General features: G+C 44.0%; 1 protein-coding gene across 6 annotated transcripts in view; it reads right to left on the bottom strand.

Moving 5' to 3' along the window:
* Positions 1–15,000, bottom strand: part of SZT2 (SZT2 subunit of KICSTOR complex) — a 74,988-nt gene that overhangs the window by 52,342 nt on the left and 7,646 nt on the right. For all 6 annotated transcript variants that reach the window (XM_075616068.1, XM_075616071.1, XM_075616069.1 and 3 more), the window contains exons 2-10: positions 9,142–9,267; positions 7,860–8,033; positions 6,850–7,020; positions 6,583–6,714; positions 5,716–5,851; positions 5,489–5,595; positions 5,084–5,294; positions 3,078–3,248; positions 277–508 (exon numbers count right to left, since the gene is read on the bottom strand). In XM_075616068.1, the coding sequence (XP_075472183.1) occupies positions 277–508; positions 3,078–3,248; positions 5,084–5,294; positions 5,489–5,595; positions 5,716–5,851; positions 6,583–6,714; positions 6,850–7,020; positions 7,860–8,033; positions 9,142–9,267 (1,460 nt within the window). The remainder of the gene's footprint in view (positions 1–276; positions 509–3,077; positions 3,249–5,083; positions 5,295–5,488; positions 5,596–5,715; positions 5,852–6,582; positions 6,715–6,849; positions 7,021–7,859; positions 8,034–9,141; positions 9,268–15,000) is intronic.

Below are 15,000 nucleotides of genomic sequence, written 5' to 3'. Positions count from 1 at the left end.
CAGCTTTATATAGGTCTCTCCTTAGCCCACAAGGTTAAAGGATTATATATTTTTTATACAATCAATTATATTTTATGGAAAAACCTGCTTTTCAAACAGAGTCAAAAAGCAAAAATAAATGGGGAACAAATGCCCTCTCAACACTGTACATTTGCTGCAAAGCCCTTGTGTAGTCGGCGCACACGACAAACGATGCTTGGTATGTTTGTCACTGCTGTAAAGGAGAGGATCCCTGTTATATCTGCAGGATATGTCTGTTAGAGGAGACCCTGTTACCTCTGCAGGGTATTCCAAAAGCGCCGGATGACGCTGGTCCGATACATGCTTGTGATGGGCTTCTTCATAGTGCAGCTGATATCGTGCAGTATATCGTAACTTCCCTCCATCATCACCTCTACTAGTGTGTTGCGTTTGGAAGCATCCAATGGCCACGGGGCCACTGCCAGGTACTCAATGCGCATGTTGTGTTTCCAGAGGAGGACCAGCTTTACCTCTAGAAGAGCACCTCCTGTTTATAAATGACAGGGAGCATCAAAGAGAGCCTCTTCCACCCCAAATACTACCTGTGGTCCTAACAAACAGGCCAACTATAGAATCAACGTGTGCTCGTTACTCCGTTTTCCTTGCAAACAGTTTGCCCCCGGTTATCTTTAAGTATCTCGTTTCTACTCTCCCAATAACCAGCAAATTGATTCAGTCCAACTCACATCATTAATACATTATCTCCCAATTCATTTACTTGGTCCAAAAAAATACAAAACATATACAAACAGTAAGATCATTGATTTCAGTCTCTCCATCACTACAACCATACAACATCGGGGCAGGCTGCATGTTCTCTGATCATTGTTGAAGCTTTTGGAACTAATTTTCAGAAGCTGGTAGACCAGTAACGACTGTCTGCTAAATGTTTCGACAGTAATACAATTTTACATAGTTACATAGTTACATAGTAGATGAGGTTGAAAAAAGACATGCATCCATCAAGTTCAACCTATGCTAAATTTGGACAACAGATACTTTATCCTATATCTATACTTAATAATTTATCCAGAGGAAGGCAAACAAAAAACCCCAGTGTCATATCATCCAATGATATCTCATAAGGGTAAAAATACATTCTTTCCTGACTTCAAGAATTGGCAATCAGATGACTCCCTGGATCAACATCCTTCCCATGTTTATTTATTTGGTATATCCCTGTATACCTTTCCTTTCTAAAAAGATGTCCAACCTTTTTTTGAACAAATCTATTGTATCTGCCATCACAGTCTCCATGAGTAATGAATTCCACATTTTAACTGCCCTTACTGTAAAGAACCCTTTCCTTTGTTGCTGGTGAAATCTCCTTTCCTCCAACCTTAAGGGGTGACCCCGAGTCCTTTGTACTGCCCTTGGCATGAATAGTTCTTTTGAAAGCTCCCTGTACTGTCCCCGAATATATTTGTCTATAGTTATCATATCCCCCTCTTAGGCGCCTCTTTTCTAATGTAAATAAATCTAATTTACCTAGCCTCTTCTCATAAGTTCGATTGTCCATCCCCTTTATTAATTTGGTGGCTCTTCTCTGCACTTCCTCTAGTTCCATAATGTCTTTACTAAGGAGTGGTGTCCAAAATTGTACTCCATATTCAAGGTGAGGTCTTACTAATGCTTTGTAAAAGGGGCATCATTATGTTTACTTCCCTTCCATCCATTGCCCGTTTGATGCAAGATAAGATCTTGTTTGCCTTTGCAGCTACTGCATGGCTTTGGAAACTATTGCTAAGCCTGCGGTCTACAAGCACTCCTAAATCCTTCTCCATCAAGGATTCCCCCAAATGAATCCCCATTTAATTTGTAAGTCGTCTGTTTATTCTTGCTTCCCAAATGCATAACCTTACATTTATCTGTATTAAACCTCGTCTGCCATTTACCTGCCCAAGTTTCCAGTCTCTCCAAGTCCTTCTGGAGAGAAATTACATCCTTCTCTGATTCTACTACCTTACTCAATTTAGTATCATCAGTAAAGATGGAGACTTTGCTCTCGATGTCAACCTCAAGGTCATTAATAAACAAGTTAAAAAGCAGGGGTCCCAGTACCGATCCCTGAGGTACTCCACTCACGACTTTAGCCCAACCTGAAAAAGTTCAATTTATGACAACCCTCTGTTGTCTATCCTGCAACCAGTTTTCAATCCAGGTGCATATATTATTACTGAGTCCAATTTGCTTTATTGTATACACCAACCTCGTGTGGAAACATATCAAAAGCCTTTGCAAAATCTAAGTAGACCACATCAACTGCATAACCCTGGTCTAAATTCCTACTTGCCTCCTCAAAGAAACAAATAAGATTAGTTTGGCAAGATCTATCCTTCATAAATCCATGCTGACTATTACTAATAATTTTGTTTTCCATTAGGTATTCCTGAATATTATCCCGTATTAAACCTTCAAGTAGTTTCCCTACTATTGAAGTCAGGCTTACAGGTCTGTAATTTCCCGGTTGTGATCTAGCTCCCTTTTTAAATATAGGCACCACATCTGCTTTACGCCAATCTTGTGGTACTGAGCCTGTGGAAATGGAGTCCTTGAATATTAAATATAATGGTTTGGTTATTACTGAGCTTAACTCCTTGAGAACTCTTGGATGTATGCCATCGGCCATGTGTTTTATTTATTTATTAAATATTGTTTACATAGCTGAAAGGTGATTGAAAATATTTGAGGAAAGATAAAAGTATGTATTTTGAAACTAGAAATAATAATTTTTAAAAAAAACCTGTTTCCTTGCATATGTACAGCATGTTATTTTGACTTAAATTTTAGGGTATTCTGAGAAGATGCACATTTCTGCTTTTTGGCAGTTTACGTTTTAACATAAAACGTGTAATGACAGTCTAAAGAAAATCAGCCAAAAAAAAAGTAACAAGTACTATTCAGGCAGAGCAAATTAAGGACTATCCAGATAGGTTACACAGTGTTCCTGGAGAGGGAGCGGACTTCTTATCTCACCTATGTAGTCATGTTCCGAAATGTGAATAATGGCTTAGCTGAGCACTCATGAAGATAGGTCACTGACTTAAACAGGTCACCTTTACTGATGTTGATCTCCCGAATGCTGTATCCTTCCCTCAGCCGCACAGACACCACACTCACGAGGTCAGCATGCAACTCCTTCTCCGTGTGCTTCTTTCGGCGCATGACCAGGGCAGGATTGCTGCTTGCCGAGACAAGGTGCTCGTTAAACAGCTTGTGCTGGGAACCTGCCGGGATACAAAACAGAACCAAGTATGTATCCTTGGACCTTTTCACACACCATGTACTGAGTCATGACCCTCCATTTATTGTATGGATGATCCCTTTTTTATTATTATCTTTATTTATATGGCGCCAACATATTCCACAAGGCAGTACAACAACAAAATATAAAATACAAACAACTTAAAGCACCAGTTTCCCCAGATTGTATTTTACCCTTACCTGGGAGGGTCCCCTGGGGCTCAGCCATTGTTCCTTGATGTCCATAGGCCCCCAGTTTCCTAGATATTTATAGATTTTGTGTGCGCGCCCCGGTTTGGAAACAGACCCAAATAATACAAATATTGCAGCCGGACTATACATAATGCCACAGAGGTCACCAATAGAGCCGCAGCGTCATGTCCAGTTGGCGTTGCGGCTTTTATTTTGACCGACGGGCTGAGCACTGACTTCATTGCCATTTAGTGCCGGTCGGCATATATTCTCCCCGGTGTCCGAGTGGCGGAACCGGATCCCCTGGTTCCAGTAAGATTAAAAACCTGTTTTTCGATTAATATAAAAAAAATACAAATAAACCCCATCAAGCAGCTTGGACTGCTGCTTTAAGACAAAGAATCAATAGGTAATGAGGTCCCTGTGCTAAGAAGCTTACAGTTTCAATGGAATTGGAGTGATGACACAATTATAGAATATAGCTATATAATATATACAGGGAGGACCCAGAAAATACATCTACATCAGGGGTGACCAACACCAGTCCCCAAGAGCCACCAACAGGTCAGGTTTTCAGGATATCCCCGCTTCAGCACAGGTGGAATCAGTGGCTCAGTCAAAGACTGAGCGCCCTGTGCTGAAGCAGGGATATCCTGAAAACCTGACCTGTTGGTGATCCATGAGGACTGGAGTTAGCCATCCCTGATGTAGATAATATACACAAAGGGGATCTTGTAATTCAAACTCCAGCAGTCCCCGCTATCCAGTCCCTGCTATCCAGTCCCCAGGTGTATGCCCAAATCTCTAGGATCTCAGCCGACAATGAAATGTTTGCAGGTCCTGGAAGGTCTGCCTCACCCGATCTCTAAACCCCTCAACATACGGTCACAGTGCAATGAAGGACTTTGCAGCAAACATCTGCAGGCCATATTATTTCACATTGATATGCTGCCAAAATCCCAAACCGTGAGCATAACTATACAGTACTTCTCAGGACTTTAATCATTTTAAGTGGCACGTTTGCTATGTGTGGGCATCAAGTTCATACACACAAACATGTGTCCTTATGTGAAACATACACACCAGAGAAATGTATTTATACCACATACATAACACACCCACATACTGTACTGTTTTACTGCCACATACATGATTTGTTTGTGTGCTCTTTTTTATATTATGATATGTTGTCTCCCATAGGTAGCATCATGGTTCCTATTAACATATATTTAGCACGTTGGGGGATGTTTAATTACCGCTTTATAAGACCTAAAGAAAGCCGTACATGACGAACATTTTGGGTTTGTTATTTACTCATGTTTTTGACCTATAATTTGTTCATAGAACATATTTGTAGTTATTTATTAAAAAAAAGATTTTCTATTCATTTCAGGATGTAGTTGTGACTTGGTTCCTGTTTGCCATCATGTATTAATAGTAAGTAGATACTCTGGCACTTCTTTTCGCGACCCTCCTCCTTACTCCCGTATCAAACTCAGACACATTACATTTAATGTTCACAAACCACACACCACAACGTGTTATGCCATGCAAAAAACACACACATACTTTACGAGTTTCGCTTCCTGCAAACACACCCAGAGTGCCCCCCCCCCCCCGCCCTCACCACAGTAATACTCAGGATTCAGGGCCTCCCCTGTCCGGAGGAAGGAATAAAGCAGGAAAGCTTTGTGATACACGTTCATGTCCAGGAGTCCTTGCTCTACTTCGGGACAGGACGACAGGTAGGAACCAAAGGTTGCCATGGCGATAAACTTCATCAGCTCTACGTTAGGCACATAGCCAAAGCTGCAGTCATAGGAGTACACCCCACCAACCTGTAACGAGAGGAGGAGCAGCTCAAAGAGGGAATAGTGTCAGGGAAGGGCCACCAACAGGCCAGATATTAGGGATATCCTTAATACCTGGACTGTTGGCGGCTCTTGAATACTGCATTTGGCCATCCCTGGTATAGACACGGAATACACACAGCGTGCAGACAGAGGAAAGCGGAGTGGCGAGTAGTCTTTACCTGCACAAAAGAGCATGCGATTGTGCTACTGCGCAGTTGGTTCAATAAGGTCTCACAAACAGCAACATCTGGGACACTGGTTACGCCATCCGTGATTACAATGATTCCTGTGAATGTTGTGGAGTTAACATTGAGGTACAGACACCCTGTAGCGCCATCCTTCCCCTCCACCTAAACGTGCTGGTCTACTCACTACAAACACTAGCCTCAGATGAGGGTTCACTTACCTGCGCTGGAGTTGGCCGGCAGTAGCTGTAGAGCTAGGATGCCCTGTCGTATCATGCTAACCAGTCCGATATCAGCCGTTACCATGGAAACCCCCATCTTCCTCCCAGCTGATTGATTTCCGTACTGAGGGCAATCCTGATAAGACGGAGACAAAAATGTAAAAATCGATTCAAGCGCTAACCTGCAACCAGATTGTATTAAGTCAAGGGTGCGCTAGATTTTCTGGGGGGGCGCGGCAGTTATAGAGGTCCCGCACTCTCCCCCCAGGCATTTTAATTAAGTGCCGGGGGACCACGCGAGACCCCTATAACAAGCCTTCCCTTCCAGTGACGTGTCGTCATGGTAACGGATGTGACATCACGGCGTCATATGACCCCGCGCGTCATTTGACGCTGAGCAGGTGGGGATGGGGGGCAAGGCGCAGAGGAGAGCAGGGAGGGGTGCGCACGGGAAAAAGTTTGCGCACCCCTGTATTAAGTGATAAATAGAACAGTAAAACAACACAAACCAGTCATTGTTTCCCTGCATTACCAAGCTTGCTGCTCAATTAAAAAGTCAATTTACGTCAACCTCATCTGACGCACCACAAACCACTCTTACACTGACTTAAGCTTAACCATCCACTCATAATACAACACGGCACAACTTTATCACTCACCCACTTACTTTGTAATCCAACCCACACTCGCTTTCATTTGCCCACCTCTGCTTACTACAGTTAAGAAACCTACGAGCCACTTCGGACCTAGTTCTTTCACTATGACCCACCCCCCTTCCAGCTCTGTACACGCTCCCAATGTTGCTGTAAACAAACAACTCTTTCCTCCCGCAAATCCCTCTGCTATCCCCCAGAAACATCTCTATACCTGAGTGAGTGGTCGATGCTGTTGCTGAAGCATCTCTGCAACCTTATTCTCGAAGGCCCCAAGTTGTAAGTAGACCTGCTGGAGAAATGGCTGCAGCTTCTGTTCTTCCAACTGATAACCCTGAACCAGCACCTGAGACAACGACAGACAAGGTAACGGCATATGTGGAAGCCAAAATTCCACTGACTTTCCTCCAAGTAGTATATTATGTGACATTATAACCAGAGGATTTCCCACTACATCTGTAATGGAGTGCACAGGATTTACCTGATGACTCTGAAGTCCAATGATGGAAGAATATGCCTGAATGGTAACAAAGACTTCAGGCCGGACCAAGGCATTGGATCCAGGGATACGGAACGGCCGGAGAAGCCCCAGCAGGCAGCGAGAAAGGGCATGGAAGACTTCATCAAAAATGATCTCCTCAGTAGAGTCATCCTACAAATGGTGAGAACAGAGTGTGCCACGTTGCTCTTGGGATTATTTTGTACATGACCAGTAATTACACTTTAGAAGAAAAAAAAAAATGTGTTTATGTACTGTACCCTTTTTATAAGTATTTTAATGTTCTAAACACATTCTTTTTCTTTCATTCTTCACCACCCTTGGAGACACCCTTGTGTACTAATAGATTTGAAACCACTTTTAAATTTGCCGCTGTTTCTCCTCATAAGAAGTATTTCTAATGAGGGCTGTGCTTGTACATGCTTATATCATGATGTCTAATGAGAACTGAAAACATTCTCAGAACAGTGCTTGGGTTTTTTAGTTTTCCCCACAAATCGCATTTTGAACTGCTGATAATATAGAAATCCTACCTCCAGTACAAGAATTGTATATTATAAGATGCTATGGTTCCCTGTGTTTTACCCACAAGATTTTTGGTGATTACACCTTTAACATTTGAGCTGATATGAGGGCCATGTGCAGTTTCATAGATTTATTAGAGTGTGTGTGTGTGTGTGTGTGTGTGTGTGTGTGTGTGTGTGTGTGTGTGTGTGTGTGTGTATATATATATATAAAGATTTTACATGGGGTTTTTATAAGATATAGATAAAAGTATCTTGGAAGATTTGGGAGGCAGTTTATGGAGATCTTCTACTGACATGCATTGAATTGAAGCAACCACCATCAGGTAGAAAAAGAAAAATATATAATTATCAGGTTCTTAAAGAAATCGGGTACACTGTTGCCTACATGTTCTCTGTCCTATTGTCATCTTTGTATAACCTTTAAGATTTTTCCCTATGCCAGTCTGTTCTGCGTCACACAATTACCACAATCCCAGTAGAAGGGCTGAGGTCCAGCTCTATAACGAAGCGGTACTGTCGTGCCAGGAAAGTGGCCCACGTGGACGGCACCAGGAAGTACGGACCAGGTCGAACAGGCTCATCAGGCTGCCAACCATGAGGTAGGACGCTCACCACTTCCAGCTCATTGTCATGTAACCCCTGAAATCAGAACGCACAGAAGTGTGGAACAGGGGTGACCAACTCCAGGCCTCCAGGACCACCAGCAGGTCAGGTTTAAAGGATATCCCTGCTTCAGCACCAGTGGCTCATTCTTTAACTGCAGCACCTGTGTTGAAGCAGGAATAGCACAACTGAATACTGGGTGGAAAAAACAATCTGCAAGAGAGTGTGTGTCCCAAAAAAAGGTTTAATGGATCAAACCATAAACATACAGTGAGCCCACGGGCCCCCACCAACGCGTTTCGAGCAACGCTCTTTATCAAGGTGCACCTTGATAAAGAGCGTTGCTCGAAACGCGTTGGTGGGGGCCCGTGGGCTCACTGTATGTTTATGGTTTGATCCATTAAACCTTTTTTTGGGACACACACTCTCTTGCAGATTGTTTTTTCCACCCAGTATTCAGTTGTGCTCCAACCTTCCTATATTGTTTGCTGTGACCATTGGAAGACCGGATGCACCTACCGGAGGAGGTATACCAGGAAGACCACCCAGCCGTGAGTAATATTACTCTCACACCTTACACCTTATTGTTCCACAGCGATATATCTGACTGGACACTAGCTAGTGGGAGTTGTTACTTACAATAGTGGAACTCCATCCGGGCCATCGTGTCATAGTGGAAATAGGTGTTACATCCAACAGGATTTTGGTTTGGTTTAATGCTCCTGGTACCCCTAGGATTTCTACACATGGAATTATTCTGGTGAAGGACTTTATTGCAGCTTTTGATCTATGTTTCTGAGCACCATACAGCATTTTTTACATTGAAGCAGGAATAGCCTGAAAAGCTGATCTGTTGGTGGCCCTGGAGGACTGGAGTTGTCCACCCTTGGTGTAAACTCATCGAGAGGCAAGTTGAAGGAGCAAGAGGGAATGTAGATGGGAAAGAGACACAAAGAGGATAAAGAGAAACAGATAACGTATCTTCTGCTGGCTATTATAGGAAGGAGGTGAGGCTTATATGTAATCAGCTGTGCAGCATACACAACAAATGCGCCATGTACCTTACTTTATAAAGGCCTTCCTGAAGGGTTTAAAAAAAAAAAAAAACATTACTTTGACTCCACTGCCCTGTCTCCATACTTACCACTTCTGATTGAGGAACTGGAGACACAGACTGATGAAGGTGAGAGAGAAACCAAGCAAGACGGACATTGCGAGAGATACGATAATCCTTCTTCATCAACAGGAAAACCTGCCCGGCTTCCTCCACCTGCAAATGAAAGTCACACATATAAACACCATGCACATTGCCCTTCAACCTACAGAGCAATTATACATTGATTAGAATAGATTTTCACTGATTACTTTGGGTATGTGCTGATTGCTTGTTCTGTTTTCTCAAGACTGGGGGCAGTTAATGATTCAGGAGTATGTAACCCACTTAGTGTATCTACCTGAAAACCCTTGAGTGCTGGAATGGGCAGCATTAGCATTCATGGAGATGATTCATCAGAACTTGTCATCTCACTAAGCAGAACCCAAACAGTCTACTGATTGCCCAGTTGTGTTCTCCAAGATGAAATGGAAAAGTCTCATTTTTATACAACAGACGTTGCCAGCGGTTATTGGTAAATAGCCAACTTTGTTTAATTGATAACGGTTAATGATAACTATTTATGTAACCGATAATTATAAATTATTACTGCGACTCTACATGTTCTGAATAACCCAAGTCTATTGTACTGATTTAGGTTCACAAACTTTTGAAGAAGAGGCCCTGGTCAGACAAAGGTTAAAGAAATGGGCAAAACAGTGTTCATGATTTGCATACGAATGGAGGTAATTTATATATGAAAGGAATGGATTTGCAAATTAATTTGTTATTCTAAACTGTTTCAAACACACAGACACACACTGCTTAGCCAGATCCAACAGGGACACTGTCACTTTGAGGTTTTGGGGTGATAATTCCGATAGGAATAGGTATATCCTGAGATTGTTGAGAAAACAACATCCCCATGGTGTATGTTGGATGTTTCCATATTATTAAAACGAGTGTGATCCCACAGGAACAGTAAGTCGTGTGGAAATTCCTGGGGAGGAAATGAAACAAATACACTGGAAAATGTATAAAGATTTATAAGAAAAACATAATTCTGCATTTTATCTAGCCAATTGTTGGCTGATCAGTATTATGCCCCAGCCATGTATAAGTGAAATATCCCAATAAATCCTCGTTGTAAACTGAACTCTGATTGGTTGCTTTTCTTTTTGAATGTAAAAGTGTGAGATTATATCACAAACAGTTCGTCATTGTGTGCTTATAACCCATGCTGTGTCTACTGCAACCACTCCCAAGTGTGTGTCCGTTCTCCTTCATGGTTCAGTTTGGTAGTACTATAAATATCTAGAAGTATTTTCTGCAGATCAGACTGACTTACGAAATTGCTTATTTTGGCTATCATCTGTTCCATAGCATACGCAACTAATAAAGGTCATAACAAAAACGGTATTAACGGTATATTAATATAGAGGAAAATACAGAAAATTATCAGACCTTTTGTCCTCTATTTTTAGTGTACTTAGCATTTTTTTGGGGGGGGGTGAGGGGGGTATTGTGTTACTTATTTTTGGTATACTCTATAAAAATTAGTGCCATTATGGAGTCAGACGGGATACAAAACCGAAACACTGATGAATCAAATTATTATTCTTTTCACTGGTGATGCCGAGTCTCATTGTGTTGAGAAATATGAATAGACTCATGAGGTTTTTTGTTTTGTTTTGTTTAACATAACAGCTCAAATGACAACATTGATTAATTTTTCCTTTCTTTAAAACTCCAGGAAGTGTGGAGCGCTTGTTAGAACGATAAACACACATGTGTTGTTAAAAATAGCTACCCAAACCTGGCAAACTTTTGGACTGCACAAAAAAAAAAAACTAACGAAACTACTAGAACGTATATAAATTGAAAAACATCAGATTCCCTGGTACGCAAAGCCTCAGGTGGAGCCCAAAAAAAAGCAGTGGAACAACATTGACTTTGTAACGCAAGGTAAAATAAATAGTGACTATGCTGTTCAAGTAAACAAAATTCAGTATTTAAAAAAGTCTTCTTCTGCAAACTGGTTTTTTTTAAATCCAAGGTACAGTATTTAAATACCCATGATAATATGTTCACACTAACTGCTGCCTTTAGTTATTAACTTGTTTATTTTACAGACAGAATACTGTACTGAAGAGCTAGCTAGGGTCTCATTAGAAATAGGACAATAATACTGTATATATTAAAGGTATACTACAGTGTTATACATGTGTTAAACACATTTGCTTTAGAAAAAAAAAATCAAAAATTTTTTTTTTTGTGAACAGACCAACAACAGGCTATATAAACACACCCTGTTAGTCATCCACATATAGCACATATTCTGCTTCTGTTCACAAAAAAAACCTCACAATTCCATTTAAATTTTATTTAAGGATTTTAAGGATTTTCTAATCTATTTTTAAGCTATTTTAGAATATATTTTTTCATATATTTATATATTTTTACTTTTAATTAGCAAGGTTCTTTAATTCCAAAGAGTTTTAAGCTATTTTAAAAATATTTTTTATACATTTTTAATTCGAAAGTTCTTTTGGCTGTATTGTACCGTTCGATTACTAAAACACGAATACCGTGTTCCATATCTTCCTATCCTCTTATCTCTACGTTTGAGCAAAATCCCGTGCACTGACCAACCCTCCACCTCCACTGCAACTACAAGAAGATTCCGGGCTTTATCTTCTCCACTGGTCCAGCTGCAGAAAACAACAAGGGCAAGTATACACTACCCTTTCTTTGGTTACACACTACCACACAGGCAACATCACAAGCCTATACAAATAGGGAGCGCCCCAACCTCTTTTCTTTTTGGGAAATAGCAGTACCTAAATATTGAAAGAAATGAAAAATGGAAAAATAGGTGGATAAAAGTTGTATAATATGGCTTATGGCCTATAAGAAAAACAAAAATATATATATTTGTTGATAGAGGTAATAAATTAACAGTGCAACTATTTTGTCACTATTTTTCCCATAATAAAATGAGAACTCGCAGAACAAGCCTTTTGAGCTGTGATGGACGTGAAGGATTTGCTGATTGCATAAGTTACCATTTATAATCAACATACTGGAATCATTTTCCATTGGGTTACGTTGCCAAAGCAATGTACTCAACATTATTCCAGACACATCTTAGTCCTCTCACTGGCGTCACTGCAAACATGCTAAATCACCTTCAGTACTTTGACCTGACTCTCCTGTTAAGAATCAATGTGATTTATAAAACATTTATAGGTGAACATAAATTGGTTCATATTAGAGATTAATCATTGCACCATTAGGGTGAAAGTATTGCTCAATGTTACCACCTAAATTCTGCACTTAACGTCATCTTATTATAGTAAGGGAAATGTTTATGAGCATCGATTAAATATGAACTGTAACTGATTACCTTGTGACTGTGATGTGTCTTACTTAAGCTATTGCCCAGGGAAGTAAAATGCTAGTGGAAACTTTAACTATCAAAGCCCGAGGGGAAGTCCCAGTAAACGGAAGAAGTATTTACATTGGTTGGAATTGAAAAAAACTATACAGACACCGACATACATTGTGTTGGACAAGTTCTATATTTAGTCTGGTTGGGATAAAAGATTTGGGGCAATATTTACACTAAGCAATGTTCTGCAATAAGATATCTTTCGGCAGTAGAAGACATCTTACTGCCCACTGAAGTCAAGATACAGTACGGAGTTTATAGTGTCTTCAAGTCCCAAGAAACATGATACTGCTTAGCAATGATAGCCCAACTTTTTTTTTATACTATATATACACTTTTTTTTTTACTATATAATATAACTAGCTGAGAGCCCCGGCGTTTGCCCGGGATGTTGTTGTGTGGGGGTGGCATTTGGGTGGGGAGTGGTCCACACGGCCCATGTGCGGTGGTACTGCTGCTGTGGCTGTACTGATGGTGATTGTATCGGTGTGCTGATTTGGGAGGGTGTGGTGCTGATGTGGGGGGTGCGGATGTGGGTGTGCCGATGGGGGAGGTGCAAAGGTGGCGATGTGTGGGTGCTGATGGTGTTGATGGGGGTTGGGAATGGCGGGGAGCCGAGAATGCCAGTGTGCTGGGGGGGGCATGGATACCGGTGTGCTGATGTGGTGGTGCTGGGGATAGTGTGTGTGTGTATACATGTTTGTGTGTATACATTGTATGTGTGTGTGTGTGTATACATTGTATGTGTGTGTGTGTGTATACATGTGTGTGTGTGTGTGTGTGTGTGTGTGTGTGTGTGTATGTGTGTGTGTGTGTGTATGTGTACGTGTGTGTGTATACATGTGTGTGTATGTATCACGTGTGTGTATGTATACATTGTGTGTATGTATATATTGTGTGCATACAACATGTTTGTGTTGTGGGGAGGGGGGGAGGTGGTGGGGAGGGGGGGGAGGTGGTGGGGAGGGGGGGGAGGTGGTGGGGAGGGGGGGGGAGGAGGGGGGGGAGGTGGTGGGGAGGGGGGGTGAGGAGGGGGGAGGTGGTGGGGAGGTGGGGGGAGGAGGGGGGGAGGTGGTGGGGAGGGGGGGGAGGTGGTGGGGAGGGGGGGGAGGAGGGAAGGGGGGGAGGTGGGTGGGAAGGGGGGAGAGGTGGTGGGAAGGGGGGAAGTGGTGGGAGGGGGGGAGGTGGTGGGAAGGGGGGGAAGGTGGTGGGAAGGGGGGGGAGGTGGTGGGAAGGGGGGGAGGTGGTGCAAAGGGGGGGAGGTGGAGGGGAGGTGAAGGGGGTGGGGGGTGGAGGGGAGGGTGAGGGGGGGTGGAGGGGAGGTGGAGGGAGGTGGAGGGGAGGTGAAGGGGGGGGTGGAGGAGAGCTGAAGGGGGGGTGAAGGGGGGTGAAGAGGAGGTGAAGGGGGGGTGGAGGGGAGGTGAGGGGAGGTGAAGGCCGCTCCCTCACTCGTCCCGGCCGCTCCCTCACCCGTCCGGCCGCTCCCTCAGCCGTCCGGCAGCTCCCACATGGATCTGAGGCGGGAGGCAGCTTGTTGTGGCCGCTCCCCCGCTGTGTCCCGGGCGGTCGCTCCCCCGCTGACTGTAGCCTGCGCCGGGGGGGGGGGAGGGGAGGTGAGGGGGGTGGGGGGGGAGGGGAGGTGAAGGGGGGTTAGGGGTGGGTGAGGGAGGTGAGGGGGAGGTGAAGGGGGGTGAGGGTTGGGTGAAGGGGGGTGAGGGGAGGTAGAAGGCGCTCACTCACCCGTCCGGCAGCTCCCACGTGGATCTGAGGCGGGAGGCAGCTTGTTGTGGCCGCTCCCCCGCTGTGTCCCGGGCACTCGCTCCCCCGCTGACTGTAGCGGCGCCGGGGGGGGGCTGAAAGCGCGGTAAACAGGGAGACACGGGGAGAGGAGGAGGTGCGCGCGGGTGTGGAGGCTGATGTTCGGGGAGGAAGAGGCGGAGGCTCCGGGACCGGCGGGTATGTGAGCCCCACCCCCCCCGGTTATACATGCTGCTAATGTACACCCCCCCCTACTGTGTGTGTGTCTGTGTCCCTGTGTGTGTGTGTGTCCCCGTGTGTGTGTGTGTCCCTGTGTGTGTGTGTGTGTGTCCCGGTGTGTGTGTGTGTGTCCCTGTGTGTGTGTGTCCCTGTGTGTGTGTGTGTCCCTGTGTGTTGTGTGTGTGTCCCTGTGTGTGGTGTCCCTGTGTGTGTGTGTGTCCCTGTGTGTGTGTGTGTCCCTGTGTGTGTGTTGTGTCCCTGTGTGTGTGTGTCCCTGTGTGTGTGTCCCTGTGTGTGTGTCCCTGTGTGTGTGTCCCTGTGTGTCCTTTGGCCCGTCACTCCGCCTCAGGCCAATGAGAGGTGTGCGGGGGCGGGCCAAGGGGACCAATCAGATTTCCCCTAGGGACACCGGACCTCCCCGGTGTGCTTCACTCACCTCCCCCCCCTCTCCCCGGTGTGCTCCACTCACCTCCCCCCCTCCA

This window comes from Ascaphus truei, chromosome 10 (genome assembly GCF_040206685.1).
Source record: "Ascaphus truei isolate aAscTru1 chromosome 10, aAscTru1.hap1, whole genome shotgun sequence".
Classification (NCBI taxonomy): domain Eukaryota; kingdom Metazoa; phylum Chordata; class Amphibia; order Anura; family Ascaphidae; genus Ascaphus; species Ascaphus truei.
Note: the sequence above shows the minus strand (reverse complement) of the source record. Positions and strands in the feature narration are given on the sequence as shown.